At 38.1% G+C, this 23,395-nt stretch overlaps 1 protein-coding gene across 1 annotated transcript in view; it reads left to right on the top strand.

Moving 5' to 3' along the window:
* BVES (blood vessel epicardial substance) overlaps positions 1-23,395 on the top strand; it is a 32,788-nt gene continuing 9,393 nt past the window's right edge. The window contains exons 1-7 of the mRNA XM_039255696.1: positions 1-47; positions 3,877-4,112; positions 7,043-7,167; positions 10,183-10,370; positions 11,117-11,225; positions 16,977-17,144; positions 18,036-18,177. Of these exons, the coding sequence (XP_039111627.1) occupies positions 3,887-4,112; positions 7,043-7,167; positions 10,183-10,370; positions 11,117-11,225; positions 16,977-17,144; positions 18,036-18,177 (958 nt within the window). The 5' untranslated portion in view covers positions 1-47; positions 3,877-3,886. The remainder of the gene's footprint in view (positions 48-3,876; positions 4,113-7,042; positions 7,168-10,182; positions 10,371-11,116; positions 11,226-16,976; positions 17,145-18,035; positions 18,178-23,395) is intronic.

Here is a 23,395-nt window from a genome sequence, read left to right as displayed (position 1 = left end):
CAAACTTTGGCCAGCGCAGCCCAGGTTCGGTGCCAGGGACGAGCCAGGTAAGGAGCGGGAGGCGTCGCTGCCGTCGGCTCCCCCCACCCGCGCGCCAGGATATTTGCAGCCTAGAGCTCCCGGGGCTAAATCGGGAAGCGAAAGTTGGATCCCTGCTCCACCGGGAGCAACTTTGTCAGCCTCCGCGGCGGCTCTGGTTCTCCAGCCGGGCCACCAGGAACCCCGCCCTCTCCTCCCCTGGCCGGGCCCTCGCGGGGTTCCCTGGTCTCTGAAACCGCCCTTCTCCCCCGTCTGGGGTCCACGGCCACAGCCCCTCAGGTGTCGCCTGCCGCAGCACGGGTCTGGCAGCACCCGCATCCCCTGGCGCACGAGCCCCCTCCGGTGCCGGTTCCCGCGCTCTGCCCTGAGCAAGCCCTTGGTGAGCTCGGCGTCTCCTCTCCCCGCTGCACTCGCGGGGTTCCGGGCCCCTAACCCACTACCACTCGTCCTCGCCCGCAGTAGGACCGCCAGCTCTCACGCTGAGGCTGCGAGCAGCCGGGCGCACCGTGTGGCCTGCCCTGGCCCCGAGCGGGCTGTGCCAGGCGGGGCGCGGCGCTCACCCAACACCCGCGTGGCCCCAGAGTTCGGGTCAAGGAGAACAGTAGACACTGAGTAGACGCTGAGCGAGGTGAGCGGGTTCCCTGGGGAGAACCGATGGCTGGGGAACCCGTGAACCTCGCGACCCACCAGCGCCCTCGTTTCTGAGGCTTTGGGGAACGTGATGTTGGCCAGACACGTCCCAGAAACGGCTTGTCTTAACACAAGAGTATGTGCGAAAAGTCCCTTGGCAACGTAATCCTCTTTGCCATTCTGAAAATGTGCAAAGGTTCGGTTCGATTTACAGAATGAATTAAGCCTGCCAGCACGACTTTTGTTCAATGCTGCTATCTTTTCCATTTTTGTAGTTTGGTGAAGGGTTAATGTTAGTTTCACCATTTAGCCATTTAATACTGCAGACTCGTAGCTATTGAAAATCGATAGAAGAACAGGACTTTACCAGAGCACGTAATTAAAGGAATTAGATTCTGAAGAACTAATAGGAGAAAGAAGACTTCTCTTGACCCAGTCAAAATTAACCTGAACGTTTACCAATTTACCAGTCTAGCCTTCCTCCTTAGACACATTGTATAAGTCTACTTCAGTGTAAACGATTTAAGTCCATTAAAAGTGATCAAAAGAAGCTGAAACCAGTAAACTCTAATCAATATTATTGACAACAGGTAACTGGCATTTCAAAATTGATGTGGAGATAAATATACAAGTAAATAATAAATTATATAATAAATGTATTATACAATATTAGTTATTCTATAAGGTATAAGACATACAGAAAATAAAAAATATATATACATATTTTTAAATAAGGTGTTGGGCATCAAAATATTTTGTAGGATGATCCCGCCTTTTAAAAATTCCTATTGCTATTTTCCTAGTTCTTGCAGCAGTGGATCATAGTTTTTCTATCATTTCTCTTGGAGCAGAAGTTGGTACTTTTAGTGCCACTTGAAGAACTTTTACAAACATGAAATTGAGCTAAAGTGGATTAGTTGGCAATACAGGTATAATTGGTTGGATATGAGAGGGAATGTGTCTTAACTAACTTCTTATATAAATGTGTTAGAGCCTCAGGCTATTAAAACTTGAAAGGGCTTCAAAGACCATCTAGTTCATCCACCTCTGTTCCTAGGAAGAAGCAGACCCAAGAAACAGAAGTGACTTTCCCTGACTTATGTGGCTCCCCAGGGCTTTTGGTATAGAGCCTGATTCTCTTATTCCCAGGAAGGCTGGACACTTTCCTGTCTTTACTCTAAAGTTTGGGGAGACTAAAAATGATTTCTAAAAGTGTTTGTCATGTTTGTGTCCCTTCTGTATGGCTTTTAGCCCTGGCATTCTCTACAGAGTCTAGGCCTTGGGTATACATAGATGAATATGACAACACCCCTGCCTGATAGAGAACACAGGGTAGTTAGAAAAGGAAATAGGAGAATGGAAGTGGAAGCCATAGAAATGTAGTTATTAGGGGCGCCTGGGTGGCTTAGTTGGTTGAGCGTCCAACTTCTACTCAGGTCATGAGTTTGTGGTCTGTGGGTTCAAGCCCTGCGGCATCCGGCTCTGTGCTGACAGCTCAGAGCCTGGAACCTGCTTCAGATTTTGTTTCCCTCTCTCTCTGCCCCTCCCCTACTTGTGTTCTGTCTCTCTTGTTCTCTCAAAAATTAATAAATGTTTAAAAAAATGTAGTTATTAGTTTAGGTAATGCTAATGCATAAGCAGATATTGACCTAGCTTTTGAGTGATAGAGGACCTTTAATATCATTCTCTATCCTGCAGAAATTATAAGATTAATTCTGATTTGGTCCTTTAAAGCAAGCTTTATATAAATGGAGTTATTCAAATAATTATACCTTTCACTCCAATAGGCTTACATTTTTATTGATTCAAACATTTGGAAAGTAGTTGAATATTTGTAGTTTCTTTCCTTTTTGCAGAAAATCAACATTTAAGTCAACTATTTCTCTTATGTTTTTGAACCATTTCAGAATTACATGAAGAGATCTTTAACTGACTTGATCATTTCATTCATAGTTTGTAATGCATGTCTGTTTTTATTTTTATCATCTTAACAGATGTAGAATTCCTTCAGATTTGTCTAGTAGCATCCTTTCAGAATGCCCAACCTGTACCAATTAATTATTCTACCACCTAAAACCTGTACTTTGGTATGATGAAAAAAATGAATGGAAATATATAGTTAAATTGTGTGACCTTATTTTGGAGAGAAATACTTATCAGATTAAATTTAAAGATACTTTTGGTACCCATTTGGAATTCTTTTTCTGAAGCAGGATAACTCATATAAATCTATAAATCGACATGGTTTTTTATCAGGGACCAGTTTGTATAACTAATAATAGAAAAAGTTTTTTAAGTGCCAGAGAAGGAAGACAGATAATTTAGTCAGGAAATAATGCCATTTTTTTAAGGTTTATGTAAGCATGTGTAATATGTATACTTTTTGAAATGTATTTATTATAGATATTTATTGTTATTAAATAGTTGAAAGAATATTCATTACTTCTCTTACATAAAAGTAGACCAAAAGTTTGCTACATTTTAATTTGTGATATGGTATCTAGTCGAGTTTTTATGGGAAAGAAAGTAGAGACTTAAATTGGACAATGAAAGAAGGAGTAAATATTGGACAATGAAAGAAGGACTAAATACATATCTGTGTATGTATAAGTGATAAGTAATGTATTATGTGCACATAGGATAATATAGATTCTATGTATGTATGATACAATGATTTAATGACAGTATAAAAGTAGAGCCTTCTCAATATCCTAAGCCTTCAAATAGTAGATATGAGAGTATTAATTTTTTGGAAACCATTTTAAAAAATCAGTTTTTCCATTTACTTTTTCTGTGTTTGGAATCAGTGTCATAGTGGGAATGTGATAGAAAACCTTGCTATGGCTTATGAATTATTGGTGATTGCCTTTTAGACTAATTAATTCCTCATTCCTTTCTCCCCCACTGTGTATGTCTATGTACAGATATACATGTCAGTGAATAGTTATGAACTATGCTAAATATTTTATGTATTTCATTTCATCTTATTAGAAAGTCAAATGAAGTATTACTCTCATCGTTTAACAGATAAAGAAATGGATACACTTAATATGTGACTGGTGGGGTTCAAACCTGGCTGTAATTCATAAGCACAAGAAAAATCTATTTACCAATATTTAGTTCACAGAAATAATTTTGATATAATACCTATAGGGGTAGTAAGATATAGCTGCCATTTTTATGATTGTCCTTTTGTTTCTTTTACAGGGTTTTCAAGATGAATTATACTGAGTCAAGCCCATTGACAGAATCAACTGCATTAGGTTTTACACCTGAGTTAGAAAGTACCATACCCGTGCCTTCCAATGAGACCATATGTGAAAACTGGAGAGAGATACATCATCTAGTTTTTCATGTAGCGAATATTTTTTTCACAATTGGGTTGGTTATTCCAACTAGTCTTCACCTTCATATGATACTTCTTCGGGGGATGTTAACTATAGGTAAGAAACCTAATTGAGATGTACGTAAGTTCTCTGTAACTGGCATCAGATGGGCTCAGGATTGGGGGCTTCAGAGTATTCCTGGTCAGGCCTATAGAATACCATAAATAGAAAGCTTTGTCAGCAAATAAGCAGTACGTAGATCAAGTAACTTATAAGGTAGGCCTTCACATGCCATATTTTTCCGTATTTATTTTAAATAAGACCATGTATGTTTTCTATGTTGTTAGATTTTCCAGACATAAAAATATCCATTTGTATATAGGATAGTGGACTTTGGAGTATATTGTGTAGTTCAAATCCTGGTCCTACCACTTGCTAACTGTGTAACTAGGGCAAGTGATTAAACCTTTCTATTCCGCAGTTTTCCCATGTGTCAAATAAGGGTAAAAATAATACTACCTCCTAGAGTTGTTGGAAGGATTGAATGAGTGTGTGTGTGTGTGTGTGTGTGTGTGTGTGTGTGTATAAGAGTGTGAGCGTGTGATATTTGACTTATAATAGGCCTGGCACATAATAAATACTATCCAGTCTTAAGCACTATTAAATAGGCATTTACTTAATGATCTGTAATGAAACACTGGAAACAAAAGTAGTTTCCTAAACACAGTACTTCAAATAAAACATTTTTGGGCATCTCCAATAATCCTGATGAAGCAGATTAAATTGATTCACATCAAATAGCAGAGCAATTAAATTTATTATTTTAGCCAGTGATTCTTGACAAATTACTCTCTATGTGATTGTTTCCTTGATAATTCCTTTATTCAGGTGCATTTTTGAGCACCTATAATGTGTCAAGCAAAGACTGAAGAAGGCAGTGACCATTTTTGGAAAAGATACTTTTGGGGGGCTAGGGAGACACAGACGGACAGTCACGTGGGAGGTGTTGGAGGCTGTGATGCACGTATGCACCCAGTGCCAGGGAGAAATGGAGAGGGTGACAGGCTCAGCAGGAAGGTGGAGCAAGGTCACACTGAGGAGATGACATTGGAGCTGGCTTTTGGAAGATGAACAGGATTTCTCTGAGTGTGAGTACGTGTGGTATCCAAGAAAAGGCACAGAAGAGAGAGAAATTCATCATATCTAGGGAGAGTGAAGAGTAGCTCATTATGCCTGAAATACATGAAAAATTACAAGGAATAGTCAAAATAAATCCTAGAAGCAAAAGACATGCTTCCAGTTGTGGAATGAATAAGTTATGGGAATAAAAGGCACAGCATAGGGAATATAGTCAGTGGTATTGTAACAGTGCTGTATGGTGACAGATGCCGGCTACACTTGTAGTGAGCACAGCATAATATATGTAAGTGTGAACATGTAGAATCACTATGTTGTACACCTGAAACTAATGTAACAGTACATGTCAGTTACACTCAAAATAAGTAGGTAGGTAGGTAGGTAGGTAGACAGTGGATAGATATATAAAATAAGAAGCGTCTGGAAGGGAAGCTAGCAAGTGGCTGGTGAGGTTTCTGTGGCTGTAACCTCTGAGTAAGGTAGGGATTGCAGTAGACACTGAGAGTGTTGAATGAAAAACAAAACCAAACCACATCTTATAAAAAAGCAAAAGCTAATTTTAAATTTTAAGACACAGTTTTAGAGGTGGGAAGGGCCAAGGAGATCATCTTGTCTGACACTTTATAAATGAAGAGACCTGGAGAAGTTAACTGACTCATCCAAAATTAAGATGGAGAGAATGTGGCTAATCCAGGACTGTAATTCAGATCCTCATGTTCCCAGTCAGCTGAAGCATCATGCTTCCCTGTCTTCTTTAAATAATAATATTTTAAGATTCAAAAACATTTGCTATGAAATATTTTTTAAAGAACTTATAAAGTTTTACATTTTGGTCAATTCAGATGCCCAAAATCATTCTGATAAAATAAAAATTGCAAATGAGTAACTTTTTAATGTGGGAGTTTAGCTTTCATATGCATATTTGTTGTTGATATATTTGTATCATATTGATCATTTCATTTCTAATGAAAACTATATATTCACTCTCCCACCATTCATTAATCAAAATAAAATGGGGTATTTTTCCTAAATTAAGATAATTGATAAGAAAAAGCAAGAAGATTTCCACAGGTGAATGGAAAATCATCAGGTGAAGATTGAGATGGTTAAGTGTTTTATAAAATATTCAGACTCACCAGTAATCATGAAAATGCAAAATCAACTAAAACACATAATTCCTCACTATCAAGTGAAAAGACTTCAAATTTTGTAATATTGACAACTTAATGGTAGCATTCCCAACTAGTAGGATTGCAAATGTCTATATTACCTTTGGAAAACAATTCTTTAGTCTCATCAACACTATGAAGTTCATTTCCTTGACTTACTGTTAGGTAATCCACCCTAAGAAAATAGTAAAAAACAAAACAAAAAAACACATCAATTTTTAATGTATAAGTATGTTTTGATGATGTATCAATAATTACACCTCAGAAATCTCATCTATTTACCAGTTGGAAAATGGTTAGATAAATTAGGGTTTAGTCAGTTGTAAGTTGTAGTCTTTAAAAACTATGTATACGAAGAGTTTTGACACAGTAGGGAAATTACCACAGTAAGCAAAATACGTTAAAGACTGGGTTTTAAAATGTTATAGATGGTAAGTTTGCCATCAGGTAAAAAATGCATTAAAACTGTAAAGAAGTATAAAGTATTGACAGTGGTTTTTCTTAAGTAGTAGAATTATGGGGGTTTTCCCCTTTAATATTTTCTATATAAATTTTCCACAATGGAGCACATTTGCCTTTTGTGGTAATAAGACAAAGAACAAAATGGAACCTAATGTGATGTTTGGCTTAGGTATTTGTAAAATGTGCTTGACTATTTTTATATACAGAGAATAAAAAATTTATTAAGCTACATATGATGCTATTCCAGTCATCTAACATGTTAACTTTGTTATTCAACAGGATGTACCCTTTATATTGTCTGGGCCACTCTCTACCGATGTGCCTTGGATATCATGATCTGGAACTCGGTGTTCCTGGGTGTCAACATTTTGCATCTGTCATATCTTTTGTACAAGAAAAGACCGGTAATGACTAAAATTAATTAATTAGGAAGAGATTTTATTTTATTTTTAAAGTTTATTTTGTTATTTTGAGAGAGAGTGCACATATGTGGTGGGGGCAGGGGGGCTGGAGAGGAAGAGAGAGAATCCCAAGCAGGCTCTGTGCTGACAGATGGGCTCAGTCTCTCAAACCTTGATCTGATAAACCATGAGATCATGACCTGAGCCGAAACCCAGGGCCAAATGCTTAACCAACTGAGCCACCCAGGCACCCCTTAAGGAAGTGATTTCAAAGCCAAAAAGCTTTTAAAGTGCTTTGTTCATACTTAAGAATGAACATCTAACATCTTTGGTCCCTTTAATATCATTTCTCTGATTTTGTTTATATATAAAGTGAAATATTTGAATACTATGAAATTTGTTCTACATAGGAGTTTCTTAAACTCTTTAAATCATTAAGGCAACTTGGACATAAGAGAACATGTCAATATTCTCTGTCTTTTTAGTCATGTAACTTCATTATTTCTTTTGTCTATTGACACTTGATGTCACTCGGAAATATCTTTGCCTACTTGTAAAATCAATTACAGGTTACTGCCTTGAACATACTAATGATTTACAAATAGTTCATGCTATTTTTTATTTTTATTTTTTTGAGTATATATATTTACTTTGAGAGAGAGGGAGAGTAAGAGAATTCCAGGTAGGCTCCACACTGTCAGCACAGAGCCTAATGTGGAGCTCGAACTCACAGAACTGTGAGATCATGACCCGAGAAGAAATCAGAAGTCAGATGCTTAACTGATTGAACCACCCAGGCACCCCTCATGCTATTTTTTAAACGTAGTGACTTTATTTTTTTCCTTATGCCCAAAATACTCATTTAAGGAGATCGCCATTTGGTGAGGATATTGCCAAAACACTAGTATTTAACTCTAGTATTTAACTTTTTTTCCCTAGTTCTGATTTATTTTGTGTTTCCTTGGTCATTCTAAGACAAAAAGACGTAAATAGGATTAAGAAAACAGCATAGCTACTGGAAATCACTCCATAGGTGTTTACTAACTGTTCAAATTCCACATGATTATCTAGTAAGGTAAAAGACAACACTTGTACATGTTCAAAGCCAGACATGTACACATAAAACTATTAGAAAACAACATATTTCACAGGAAATTATTATTTGAATGATATAGATGATATGTAATAGGCATTCTATTACACTGTAACCTCATCGTTACTGTAACCCAGGCTGTTTTGCTGAGTGTATTAAGTTTCTCTAAGTTATCCTGTGTAATAAACAATCAGAAAATCTCAGTGACAAGTAACAGTGACAGGTGTTTTTTTTTTTTTTTTTCCTCACCCACCTTATACATGGACTCTGGCAGTTGTGTGTCAGTGGTGATTCTGCTCTATGGCTTCATTTCAGGGTCTCTGCACCAGGTTCTGTTTAGATATACATTTTCATGGCGGAGAACAAATGAGAAACACCCGGTGTCTCTTAAAATTTCTCAGAAGGAGCAGATGTCACTATGCTCACATTTCATTGGCTAAAGCAAGTGACATTGCCAAGTGTGATAATGTGAGAATAGGGTGGGATAAAGGGATGGATAATCTTTTTATGGGGGGATAGGAGCACCACATAGTTGGGAACAAAAACATCATCTACCGCCTAACTGTTGTATTCCATGTTCCTGTCAACCATGATTGTCACATAACAAGTGCTCAGAAAAACACTTGATGAGTGAATGCTTTCAAAAGAATTAAGAAGGCTTCATGAAGGAATTGGGACTTGAGATAAGACTTGCAGAATGATCAGATGATGATTATGAGTCAATAGATTTGTTTAGTTCCTATGTTCATTACTATGCCACATTGGCTAGTATGTGTCCTGAAAGTGGGACATATCTGTGACTAAATTATTTTAAACACTCATTACCAGAACTCTGAAGTGGAGGGTAAAAGTTCTGAATATCAGAACTTGTTGGAAACCCAAGTTCTGAACATAAGGTTCAGAAGTTGCTGGTGTGATGGGTAGTAGCGTCAAGTAAAACATTCACACAGTATCTGTGCTTTTGTTTCTTCTCAGATTATAAACTTACTTTTTTTGAAAAATATAAATGCTGTTTCTTTGTTGAAATGGAACATGGCAAGAGCTTCGCAAAGGCTATAGTGACATCTGAGTGGCTCTCATCATCTGGGTCTATAAGCTCCATGTTGTGTTTGCCATAGATTTTTTTTGGATGGATGATCATTTAAACCCCAGAGTACATTCAAATGCTTTACAGTTTTCCTAGACTAATGCTGGGCCCAAATATGGAATGTGATCTGGATCTTGACTGAAAGCAGAGGTGATTGAGCCATTTTGCTCTTCCCTTCATCTGCTAGCCAGACTTAATTGGTGGGTTCTCCATTCTACAAAGTATTTTAGCTTTGGATGAAATTACTATACTGAAACCCGTTTACTCTCTTCACTTTGCTTCAGAATAAATAAATTAGAAGCAATGAATGCAGCCGTGAATGTTTGTTCTCTTATTCCGATGCATTAAATAATACTTACATATAGATAAAATGCTTAATGTATGTATTTTCATAATTTTTTTTCTCTGTTCGTTCCTATGTTATGTGTTTCTTTTTTTGCTCTTCTATTTAAAAGTTCATGTAATTTCTTTCTGTGAAACAAAACTGTTATAATGACAAAAAGATTCTGTGTTATTTATAGAGAGTGCTAAGATTGGGAAGGTGCGTGTTGTGATAACATTCAAAACCTCCCCAGCCGCTTTACAGCTCCTGGGAAGAGATGTGATCAATAGTGCAAATCTTTCCCATATGCTCTTGGAGTTGTTTAACTGCAAAAGTGCCCTTTTAGCATCTAAACTTATGTCACCACTTGGTCTCTGTGTAAGATTCTATATACTGAAATACAGGGCCATGGTATGTGTTGAAGACGTGTTTACTCTCAAAACTGTATTGAGACCACAGAGCCAATGTTTCAGTGTTGCTGGGTGATTACAGCATGTGGTCATTGCTGCATTTCAGGTAAAGATTGAAAAGGAGCTCAGTGGCATCTACCGCCGATTGTTCGAACCACTCCGTGTGCCTCCAGATTTGTTCAGAAGATTAACTGGCCAGTTTTGTATGATCCAAACATTAAAAAAGGGCCAGGCTTATGCTGCAGAGGATAAAACCTCAGTTGACGACCGTCTAAGTATTCTCTTGAAGGGGAAGTAAGTGCTCTATGGAAATTGAAATTCCCAGTTTGCCCTGAATCTTTTCATGTCCCCTGAGAAGGAAGTGACTAGAAAGGAATGATACCAGCTAATGGCGGAAACGGTCACAGAGTTTGCTAGTGGTGAAATTCCATTTTACAACTGCATGTTAGAATGCTACAGAGCAACATGTTAGAGTTACATAGAATTGACTACCCTGATTCTTGTTGATGTTAGGATTTTCACTTGTGACTATTTTGAACGCTGATTGACCCATTTTTAAAGTTAATGAATCAAAATTAAAGTAGGTGTAAGTTGGGCATTAAACTTCCAAAAGCCTGTGCATGTTTCAGAGGTGATTTGATTATTTTTTGAATATCACAGACGTATAACTTCTAGAAATACCAGTCTTCTGGGGAAAGAGAGCCAGTGTATATTGTTTTGGCATAATTATTAATTCCAACCATTTCCTTCTCAAAAGTATCTGAGTTTGAGTGATAAATTTATGGCCACTCCAGCTACATGAGCAATGATAACCATTGGAAGGCACATGTCTGTTCAATACTGGAACCTGTCTTTTTTTTTTTTTCTTGTTGATGAAATTTATTTTGAAGTAAATATTATGCTTTTCAGGAAGTGCTTTTAATTATGTCTGTCATCTCTGGAGTCTTTAAAACTTTAGTACAAGATACAGACCTGTAAGATTAAGGATCATGTTATTTGTGAACTGTTATGCATCTATTAACATTAATTTCTGTTATCAGAATGAAGGTTTCCTATCGAGGACATTTTCTGCATAACATTTACCCCTGTGCCTTTATAGATTCACCAGAATTTAGATCAACTCAGATGCACAAAGGTGAAAAATTCCAGGTATGTTTTGGCGTGATTTTTAAGAAGATTGGAGCTAGTTCATGTCTCATTCAAAATCCAAAGAATATTAATAGAAAAGTGATTTATTGACCAAAAGAGATTACTATAGGTATATATAGCATGATCCCACTTTTGTAGAACTTAAACAATAGTGCCTATACGTGCATAAAAATAGGTCTAGGAAGATATTTCCTACTTTGGGCATAGTGTTAACACTATTATTTCTGGGTTTTGAGTTTGACTACTTTTTTATTTTCTTCATTTTTGTTTATTTGACTTTTTATAATTTTTTCATAGAGGACATCTAATGCTTTGATTATGAGAATAAAGGAAAATATCAGTTGTGGATAATCAGTGTTTCTAAAACATGTAATTGGTTACTTTTATTGGGAAAAAAGAGAAACTGGCTTTGCCCTAGAGATCTTCTGTTAATCTTTATGAAATAACCTAATCACTTTACAATTTTATGTTTAATGAATATTTTAAGGACAAAATATAAAGTTCTTCATAGTTAAAAATTGTTCCATTATGGGCACTTTGTTTTGATTCTTTCTGTAAGTGTCCAGCCCTATTTTATCCCCCTCTTGATTAATAGGAAAGTAACCAGGAAAATGGGTGAGAATATCCTTTGATCTTAGCCTCTAGATAAATAGCAGAATAGGGATGCTTATGAGCAAGAGGGTAATTCTATGTAGGTAGAAAATGGTATAGAAGGAATGTTATCATCTGAGGGATGAAATGTCAGTGTTTCTTGGTGACCGGTATTACTTTTGAGTTTCATTTTGAGACTCTGTACAGTTTGGGAGGCCACATGGAGATAAAAGGGAAAATTTACAAACATACAGTTTAGTTTAGTTTATATATAGTGGTTTCAGCCTTGCCCCGCTCCCATTCTGCCTGAGTTAAAAAGGTCTGCGTAACCACAAAACTTGGTACAGTTATGTGTATTTACTACAAGGTCTCATATAAGTTCATTAACTGGATGTAGTACTGTTCCCAAACAGGCTGAGCTTAAGATACAGAAGTAGAAGGCTAATGCTCTATTGTGACTTCCTGAATTTACACTCTAACCTTTTGTTTGTGAGGGTCAGCTATGCATCGAGACTTAATGTTCTTACTATATCCTTAATCACCACCATTTACAAATGAGTACAGGACCACTTATTTCTTCTCTCCTTCTTTCCTCTGCCCTTACATTTCTTCGTCCAAAGCCCATTTATCTGTGGATAGTATACACATTTATCTGTTGCATCCATTTCTCTATGTATAGTAGCAAGTGGTATTACACAATGACCCAGTGTCATTATACCCTGAAGAGACTGGGATTTGGCAAGGGGGTAGAAACTGAAACACTTTTGTTTCCAGAAGCAAATGCTCCCTGAGAATCCAGGGATATGAGCGTGTATTGTCTTTTCCACCGGACTTCAAATTATATTTTAATTAAGTTAACAAAAAGGAATTCCTACCACTAGCTACAGTTTCTTCTTGGGGACCAGGGATTGGGATTTGCTAGCTGAGAAGTGTTCATGATAATTTCTGTGAAGTTCCAAAATACGAGCAAACTCAAGGTATCCATAGCTGGTAAAGGATATTTATTCAGCCTTTCCAACACCAGCCATCTCTTGTCTGCGTAGAATGTACTGAGGCATTTTCTGATTGGTCAATGGAAAGAAACTACTCTAGCATCATGGAACTTGTGCTCTGTACAGTTGGAGCAGACTCCGTCAGAAGAAGCCCTCAGGAGAAATTGTGTTTTGATTGTTTACAAAATGTTCCCTTTGGCAGATACTCAAGAGTAAAAATAGCTGTTGCACATCTGTGTAGGAGTATATAGTGCCTCTTTGTGAAGCATGTTCCCAGAGAAACTTTGCTGCAACCTCTCACTACCCATGCTCGTAACAGAAGACATTTGAGAGAGTCAGTGGTCAGACTTCTCCACCCACATGCTTTTTTTCCTGCTAATCTCATTTTTCTTTAATTCTGAACAATTAAAAATATTCTGACAAAGGAGCTACTTCCTTTGAATTTGTATTTCTTTAAATGCATCTTTGGTAGGGGGTACTCCCAAAGTACGTTTCACTAAAGTGAAAGGAGAAAAGAAAGGCAAATGAACTCAATGTCTGTCTCTTGAGATTGCACAGCAAATGTTGGTTGGGTACATGTGTGAAGCTTGTGACAGGCACAGTGACAGGGATGAGAAACAGATTCTGAACTCACAGGTACTCGAGAGGTGCTTACAGCCATTTTGTACTTACGCACAAAAGTTGCTACTTAGAACTGTTGATAGAATCTTGGGTATTTTTATTATAAGAGGGAGAGGTAGTCTTTTGTGTTTGGTTTCTTTTTCTTCATGCAATTGCTTTATATCAAGTGCACTTTACCATTTTCACATATATCTTTTGTATTCTGTCTCCTGCTATTGCTTTGCCGTAGTCAGTTGCATGTCCTGTGCTGGGAAGCCTGAAAATCAAAGCTTTATTGACTTGAAGGGAAGAAGAATGTCTTGGAAGTCCAGGCTCTTGTGAGATAAATGAACACTAAACTTTCACCTGTATTTAAATCAAATCTTATAGTATTAAGTAAATCTTTTGGTTAAGTGGTGAAGCAATTTAATCTGCCAGCTTTGACTCTACTGTATTTTGGTGCTCATGAGAACTCTAAGCCTTGGCTGAACACACCAGTCCTAGGACATTTTCATGTTCCTGATGTGTGAAATGTGATGCAGTACATGAAGAAAATAACACATTCTCTCCTGAAGACACTCATCAGTCATATTGTTGGACCGCTGTTTCCAATTCTGGCACATTCAGCTATTCCCCTAGACACCCTTGTTCTTGTGCAATGTCTTCTCATTCTGTGAGGGTGTAGAGTCTAAAGTGAGGGGCAGGCCTAGTGCCTTGAAGTAATCAGGGCAAACCCGACTGAAAAGCCTTAGTCCAGTTCTCTCCCTGAAAGAAATCCCTTTGTATCTTCCATTGCCATGTTTGCTTTTATTTCTTCACAAGAACTGAAGCAGGGCACTGCCGAGGTGCCCTAATGACTAAAGAAGCAAATTTATTTTATGGAAGCTTTAAAAAAATCTTACATTGCTTTGTAGAAATTCCTCATTAAAATATGTTTTACTTGGCTCTTGTGACAGGAAATCGTTAAACACAAATGTCTTTTGGCAGAAATGAAGCATCAGCCATCACATAAAATGACCTCAGTCAATATGCTAACTACCCGCTTCCAATTAAATGCCTGCGCTCATGGACTTGTGAGTTACTCATACATACTCTAGGTATAGCTTATTATTAGAATGCTGTTACTAAATCTAAATGTAATAACAATTTAAACAAGTTCACAGTATTTTTCAACCACCAATAAGAAATGTATTTGCTAAACAAATGATTGTATCAGAAGTGTCATTGCCTCCATGGAAACTTGAGGTTATTGGAATGGTTGAAAAGAAGTTAAATGCATTAAACATCACCTAGGTACAATTCATTTTTCTTCTCTTGGATTACTTCCAACTCCTCTTTTAACTTCTTTCCCCGTTGCACATGAATTATGTTTTCCAAAGTCACAGATAACCTCTTTGCCAAATGAAGCAACAGTGCTCGGTTGCAGGGCTGTGCTACAGTGAGTACCAGTGCTCACCCTTCTCTAATTATTCCTGTGGAATAGTATTTAGTCACCTTGCATTTATTTGCCCATATTTTAGCGTTTCTGGGAACCCCTAGTACTGGCTTGACCTTATACTTCTCTTCTTAGAAATCTTTTTTTTTTTTTTTGTAACACATCTTTACTTATTACCAGCTTTCTCCATTAAGTGTAGGCTTCATGACATTGTGTTCAACTGTTGTTTGTATGAGGAACTTTTGATGGACTCTGAGCCAACCTTGTGGTCACTTAGCAAAATTACTTTCAATGTGATTGTGTTGGTGAATATTGGATACATTGGGTAGGATTTGGCTGGAAATGTCGGGGCTGGAAGTCAGAAGTACTCACCTCACCACTAGGTAACGTGTGCTCATGAATAACTTTTGGGTTCTTCTCATCTGGCATCTGAAAAATGAGGAAGAATATTACTTGCCGTATCTGAAAGGCAATTTTGAGGATCCACTTATAGATGTAAAAGCACCTAAAAATATTTAAAAGTACAATACGCTTTTAAAGTGAGTGGTATTACGTGTGACTGTCATTCCCTAGAGATTCTCTACTGCTTTCCCCTGTTGTGTATTTATCAAAACACTTGGTGCCACCTGAGGGCATCATATTTCTTTATTTATTATCTACTTCCTTCACTAGAATGTAAGCTTCCTAGGGCAAGGATCTTGTCTTTCTTGTTCACAGTGTAATGTCTATGCCTTTAACAGTGTCTAGCATAAAGTAGGTACGTAATGTACATTGAAAGAATGAGTAGAACTTTGTGTCTTATCGAGTCATAGAGTTGGTAATGAATTTCTTAAATCCAAATGTGTTTGGTTTTTGGAGATTCCTACTCTCAATACAATAAATAAATGCAAGCTTTTTTTCTAGGAATATTGACCCATTTTTTAAAGCAGTTAAACCCTCTACTTTGCTACAGGTCAAATTTCAGCCATTAACATTAGTTTAGAACCTGGGTTTTCCATTTTGTCTCTTAGTAGACAAAGTACTGCCTCGTAATCAAAATATGTTTAATTTTGTGACAAACCAAGGGGAAATTGGAAATATTTGCTCTGACAGTCAGATATGATTTCATGTCAATTCAAAAACCCTTCATTAATTGACCAGGACAGGCATTGGGTTTAATGTTGAGGATATAAAAATAGTTGTTGCCTTCAACAGTATTTGTGTTCATTTATTAATTCCTTCATATAATAAATACACACTGAGCACCACTCTGTTGGAAGCTGGGCAAGCAGACATAAGATGCATAATCCCTGCCATCAGATTGGAGGTGCCTGGTGGAGACAGATGTGTCCACAAATGAGTGTGGGTTCAGTGATATGAGTGCCATATGAAGCTCAGAGGAGGAATACTAACTGATGGAAGGGGACCGCCATGTGGGAAAAGGCTCCTGACACTGAGTTGTGAGGCTTAACCTCTCACCCTGGAGAAAGGATTTATTTGAAGAACTTGAGCTCTATGCAGTTCAGTTACAGTGTTTCCACACTTTCCTGTGGAACAATGCTCAAGGAAAAGATATAGTTTCCCAATACCCTGGACCTAGCCCTGAAAGGTCACACTCAAGAATTATCTATGACAGAAGGATGCAGAGAAGGACCCTCACTAGCCATATTCCTCAGCAACAGCCCAGACCTAAAACCAATTCATAGGAGTCTGTTTTCTTATTCACTAGTATTCATTTGCAGAGTTGGCTGGGCAGGAGATCTTTCATCTATAAATTGCCTCATGAATCTTATTAGCTCAGTTCTCTTGCTTGAAGCCGTATTCTTAAACCTCTGTTGTAATCATCAGTGTGTAAAGAAATATTTAACCATAAATTATATGTCTAATTGGAACATTGGTCTAGTACACTCTATAGCAGTGTTTTTGACACCAGACCTCATAGAACAGCACAGCAACGAAACTTGGAGAATTTGCTTTTAGTCTGCAGATTTCTTGGTTTTAAACATTATTTTATTTTAATTTAACTAATATGATAAATCATTCCTATAATAATATCCACTAACTTATTCTACTCTTCCTTTCCCCCAAATTATTATAGTCCTAATTCATATATACAGATGTACTTTTTTCTTTCTGTGTTTGTTTCTTGGGCAGGTCACCATCATTGCAGATGATAACTGCAGATTTTTATGCTGGTCAAGAGAAAGATTAACTTACTTTCTGGAATCAGAACCGTTTCTATATGAAATATTTAGGTATCTCATAGGAAAAGACATTACCAATAAGCTCTACTCGTTGAATGATCCCACCTTAAATGATAAAGTAAGTGTTTTTCTGAGGCATACCTCACTGTATGCAATATATATTTTTCTGAATTTTAATTAATTAATCATAAGTGAAGTGGCAATGCTTGCAATTTAGAGACCTTCAGGGGAATCATTTCTCAAGAGCATGGAAATATTTTGTAATTATTATATTTGCCATTACCTGGTGAGTTGTCTTCAGATGTCAGGGACCTCCATTTGTGGTGATGTGGTGCTGATCTCTCATCAAGAGTCAGTCAGTCTAAGGAAGATGGTAAGTGAGTTGGAGCGATGGATGGGAGGTAGAGTAGGCCAGGGAAGACGGGGCAGCAGGAAGGTTTCAGACTGAGAAACACTGACAAACTCAGATGAACAGGAAGTTTGCATTTTAACCCTGGTGTCTTACATGTCCTCCTGGCCGAGCCCCCTTCCAGAAAGCCGATAACTGACAAGAGCGGGAGGGGAGGGAGCCTGTGGCAATCCAGTTAAGAACTTCAGAGCTGTATGGATCTTCAACAATTTGCAATTTGATCTTCATTTCCCCACAATTGCGTAGAAGGAAATTAAAATGATGACAGAAGAGAAATCGCAGAACATCAATTCTGTGATAAGTAGCAATCTCCAGGGACTATGCATATGGGTATGTGTTCTCTAACATCTTCTAGTCTAGGCCCTTTGTCAAATTAGGTTGGTGCTTGTCATTTTTCATTTTAATAAATAAGCTATTGAGTATGTTAAATTTTTGTAATGTATGTATAGTAATAGCTTATGATAAAGGTTATACCTAACATTTTTTGGCCACTTACTATGTACCAGGTAGTTTTCATTTCAAGGAAAATAAATGCTGTTTACAGGGAATGTCTGACCTTAGTCCCAGAGGTCTCTGAAATCTTAAACCTTTGTTTTGTAGAAGGCCAAAAAGTTGGAACACCAGCTCAGCCTGTGCACACAGATCTCCATGCTGGAAATGAGGAACAGTATAGCCAGCTCCAGTGACAGTGAAGATGGCTTACACCAGTTTCTTCGGGGCACCTCCAGCATGTCCTCTCTCCGTAAGTTTTTCCACACTGATAATACTCCAGGACTCTGCTAGATGTCATTGGAAATAGACAAAAGACAACTTTGATCAGAAAAGTAACTTTGCAAGTAAAGATTTGGCAATCTGTCAATAAAAATAATAATTTTTTTCTTCTTTTTATGTTTATTTTTGAGAGAGAGAGAGCACGCACAGGTGGGGGTGGTGCCGAGAGAGGGGGAGACACAGCAGAATCCAAATCAGGCTCCAGGCTCGGTGCTGACACAGGGCTCTAATGAACTCCATGAACTGTGAGATCACGACCTGAGCCAAAATCAGATGCTTAACTGACTGAGCCACCCAGGCACTCCAATAATAATTTTTTCTTGCTTTTCCTTTTCCATATTGCACATCCGTTATATCCAACTTTAGAACTCTTATTCCTATTTCAGAAACTGTTCCCTTGTTTTGCCATGCACTTTCTTAAATACGGGTTCACTGGGATAATGTGAAAGAGTCCATATGGTTTGCTGGATATTCAGCATTATTGTTTTCATGATTTTCATGTAAGTGAAAGCCTAGACCCAGCAGTGTGTTAAAGATGATAGGAAGTAACTGTTGGATGTTTTACTGCTGACTGGGTGTCAGTATGAGCGCCAAGAGTTAACAGGTGTTCGGTAATGGAATATTCCTGAGGATGAAGGAAACCACTCATTACCCCTGTGAGTTACCTCTTTCACACACACACCCACCAAGAGGCGAGTTTTCCAAGATTGGAAACATTAAATCTTTTCCAAGATTTAAAACATTTTAAGTAAGTAACATTTCAAAACAGAGATGTTGAAGATTAGTAAGTAAAACGGGAGAAACTGAATTATTTTAAGAATTAAGTGCTTAAAATTAATGTTTAAAATTATTGTAAGAATTATCCCAAGATGGGTAGTATAAGTAGAACTTTGAACAAATTCATTTGTATTTTTAAAGTTTTTTAAAATGTTTTATTTATTTTTGAGAGAGTGCAAGCAGGGGAGGGGCAGAGAGAGGGGTTAGGGGATCTGAAGCAGGCTCTTCACTGAAGGCAGTGAGCTTGATGTGGGGCTTGAACCCACAAAAATGACCTGAGCTGAAGTCAGACACTCAACTGACTGAGCCGCCCATATGTCCCTAAGTTTACTTTTTATTTTTATTTTGAGAGAGAGTGCATATGTAAGCAGTGGAGGGGCAGAAAGTGAGGGAGAGAGAATCCCAAGCCAGCCCTGGGCACTCAGTGCAGAGCCTTATACAGGGACAGAATTCACAAACCATGAGATCGTGACCTGAGTCTAAGAGTTGGATGCTTAACCGACTGAGCCACCCAGGTGCCCTGTGAACAAATTCATTTGAAGTAGCAACAAGTCAGACAGATTCTACCACTGCATAAACTAAAAACTATTAATGTTTCCAATTGTGTGTTAATCCAAAATAACTTTGAAGGAAATACAGGTACACATTGTACAATCCCTAAGTGTTTATGTAAATTATCCTGTAACTTTGGATGCTTCAGATAAATTGGATTAAGGATTGCATAGTTGGGAGAAGCTGGAATTGACAAAGCCATGTAGGTGTAAGCTTCCAAAGCAAAGTCTAGGCATAGAAATGTGTTGTGGACCAAAAGGAGATTTTGGGAGTAACACAAGTGGGAAACAGGAGATGGTTGTGTCTTATTCTAATGTAACTTTTGCAAGTACTGACTGGGGCTGACCAAACTGCAATCTGCCAGCATATCAAATGCCTTATCTGCCAAACTGTTAAAACAGTTTGAAGGTCAATAAGCATTCTCAAATGGACCTATCTTAATTACATGTACAGTGATTACTATACAATGAAAGGTCTGCAGGAAGAGAATTAAATAATAATTAATAAATTTTTATTTTTCTATGGTATTTCATTGTATAATCTAAATCTTTGGGGAGTAAAATAACATTTTAGAAAAAAATGTTTAGAGTATGTTGTTTAAATAGAATTAAAACATGTGTTTGAGATTAACATTTGTACTGTTTGTGCCACCAGAAATCTACATTTCCAGGTGGATTGGTCACCCATGTTGTACATACAGACTTGGATTCAAATCTTGCTCTAATAATTAATAGTTGTGGAACTTGGAATCTCCAAGTCACATGACCTTTCTTTTTTTTTCTTTATATTTTTTTATTTATTTCTAGGAGAGAGAGAGACAGAGTGAGCAGGGGAGGGTCAGAGAGAGAGGGAGACACAGACTCTGAAATAGGCTTCAGGCTCTGAGCTGGCAGTCAGCACAGAGCCCGATGCGGGGCTCGAACCCACGAACCGCGAGATCATGACCTAAGCGAAAGTCGGACGCTTAACTGACTAAGCCACCCAGGCGCCCCATCACATGACCTCTCTAACCTGACGTGAGTTGTGATATCTCATCACAGGCTTGGTTCTGGCCACAACTTCTAGTCTCTTTCCTTCCCTCTTCGTTCTAGTGAGTCGTGAGTTTAATCCAAACAACCATTCTCTGCATGGATAATTGGTACTTCTGTGTTTGTACATAAATGTGCTCCCCTTGAGTGCGGGGTTGCATTTTACTTCTCAGGTCCCTTGTCTAGTTGTTTTTCGCTGTGTTAGAAATATGTACAACCTGGGGCGCCTGGGCAGCTCAGTTGATTAAGCGTCTGACTCTTGATTTTGGCTTAGGTCATGATCTCGTGGTTCCTGGGATTGAGCCCCGTGCCAGCTCTGTGCTGACAGCACAGAGCCTGCTTGAGAGTCTCTCTCTCACTCTCTCTCTGCCCCTCTCCTGCTTGTAAGCACACTCTCTCTCTCAAAATAAATAAATACACATTAAAAATAGAAATATGTACAACCTGCTTAAGTTGCTTATTTAATTATTTTAGCCTCAGATTTATTATGCAAAATCTTACATATCGATACAAATGTATATGGCTACACATGAGAGCTTATTTTTGAATGTGGGTGTATGTGAATTGCACAACAAAGCCATGCTCATATGTAATTTCCTTTGACCAACCCTCCTTCTAAGTTTCCTGGCTTCGCTTCCTGCAGTTTCATGAAAGACATTAGTACTTGACCACATCATGGATACTATGAATTATTTAATTCATCCTAGCCTGAAATTCATCAGAAACTTGTTTCTCTTTCTTAGATTTTAGCTCAGAATTCCTGGAGTCTGGGTGTTTTGGTTTGGTTTGGTTTGGTTTTAGGCTTCTTTTTGCCAGACCCATCCATATGCCATCTACTCTTCCATAGTACAGATTATATTTTATGTAAAACAGAGAATATAGAACCAATCTCATAAGATTGTTGGGCTGGAATAACAAAATTTCCACTTTTTGACTATGTGGTAGGTCTTCATAACTGTGAGGCCCATAAAGCAAGTGACCGCCCTCTTACCATCCTGGGTTTCTGCCATGCACATGGGAGCATTTATGTCAGCCTTACTCATCAGTGCTGGCGGCTTCATGAATGCTGAGGAGAGAAGGGAGCAAACATTTATGGACAAGAGTAGCTATTGTTTTTTCAGGTACTGTCTGTACATAATCACATGTAGTCTTCATTGTAATCCTGCATAGAGATGCATTCTAGCTTTTGCTAGAAGATACAGCACTACTTCCCAAATCCCTGGCTATGATGAAGGGGCTGCTCTCTCGCTCATGTGTACACGGGGTGCTGCTCCAGGTCTGTGTCCTCTTCACTCTGGGATGCCACAGAGCAGCTGCTGTTTGGGTCATTGTCACTTAGTGCAGAGGGTTTGTTTTGTCTTGTTTTGATTGTTGTATAGAACGTTGATTCTGAAATGTAAATGTGAATCACTTGGAGATTTTATTACAGGTTCTAATGCAGCAGACTGGGACGGGGTCTGGCGTTCCCATGTTTAATAGGAGCCCCAGCGATGCTGATGTGGCTGGTCCCTGAACTACACTTTGAGTAGTGAGAAGTAGGACTCACTCCCTACAGCCTGTAATTTTGCTGATCGCCTCCCCGTGGCGGTGATTAAGATGTTTCTTGTATTTCCCATCTACTGGTAGGTGGATCTACAGGCCGGCATAGATTCCTGTGAAGGCACGAAACAAAATTGCTGCTGATCCTATTTCTTACGTTGTGCTCCATTTTTACACATGTCACATGATGCTAAGTCCAGAGCAAGATCTCTACTCTTTGCCACACAGATTCTGCCTTCTACTTCAAATGATCCTTTAAAGACAAGAAAGTGAAGTAATGAGATAGTCTGACAAAAAATTGCTTCCTACCTGTTTGTAGCCTGTAATCCAATTAATTTAACTCATTTTCACTTTCCTGTTGCTTCATTACTTGTCTCATGTTTGGAAGTGTGATTATGGAACAGAAGGACAGGAAGGAAGGAGACGTCCAAGACGTGTGGGAAGGATTTCATGCCCTCATGTGTATATGTGCTGCCGAAGCGAGCACTCATGCCCTCATGTGGACAGAAGCTCTCTTCTCTCCGCTCCTGGATCAAGTGCTCATCAGCATACCTCGCCATCTTCTCTTCCTTTTGAGGTTTAGCTCCCTATGTGGTGTAGAAAACACACGACACACAGATTGGTTGTACTGGACAGGTCCGTTGCTGATGAGCGGCACCGAGTACAGCATCGTCATGGCAACTGGAGAGCATATTATGCTTCCTTAAAAGTTGTAGAACTTTATTTTCATTGCTTGGGGTTAAATAACCTATTGTTTCATTTGTGTGTTTGTTTCTTAAATTCTGAGGCAGTATAGGCAATGCAGTCTGTTGGAACTCATCTTTGAAAGGGTTTGTTAGTTTAAACCATGTATTTTTTTGTAAGTTATAATTTAGTAATAATATATAATTGTATAAATTTATGAGTTTTAAAGATACTACAACATATTTAGAGAGATACTTCTTACTGAGAAAAAAGTCTCTTGAGATTTTTTTGTTATTAATATCAACATAGTGTTCTGGACAACCTACTAATTTCATAAGACCTACTTGCACAAATATGCTTTAAGTTCGCTTGCATCTGGTTAGTATTCTTATCTGCAAAGACGAATAGCATATCTGACATAATGAGTTTCTCTCAGCCATCTTTCCCGTTTATTTACCTGGAAAGATAGAAAAAACCAATACAGAATTCTTAGTTTCAAGGCCAGTCTCATGAAATAACCTGTTCAACTCAATTTGTATTCCATTCCCCCTTATAAACAGCTGTGCACATATAAACAAGCTTTCCATGGATTTTATGGAGAGGTAGAGA

Source organism: Hyaena hyaena, unplaced genomic scaffold (assembly GCF_003009895.1).
Source record: "Hyaena hyaena isolate Hyena2069 unplaced genomic scaffold, ASM300989v1 scaffold_538, whole genome shotgun sequence".
NCBI classification, from domain to species: Eukaryota; Metazoa; Chordata; class Mammalia; order Carnivora; family Hyaenidae; genus Hyaena; species Hyaena hyaena.
This window is presented reverse-complemented; position numbering and strand designations above follow the sequence as displayed.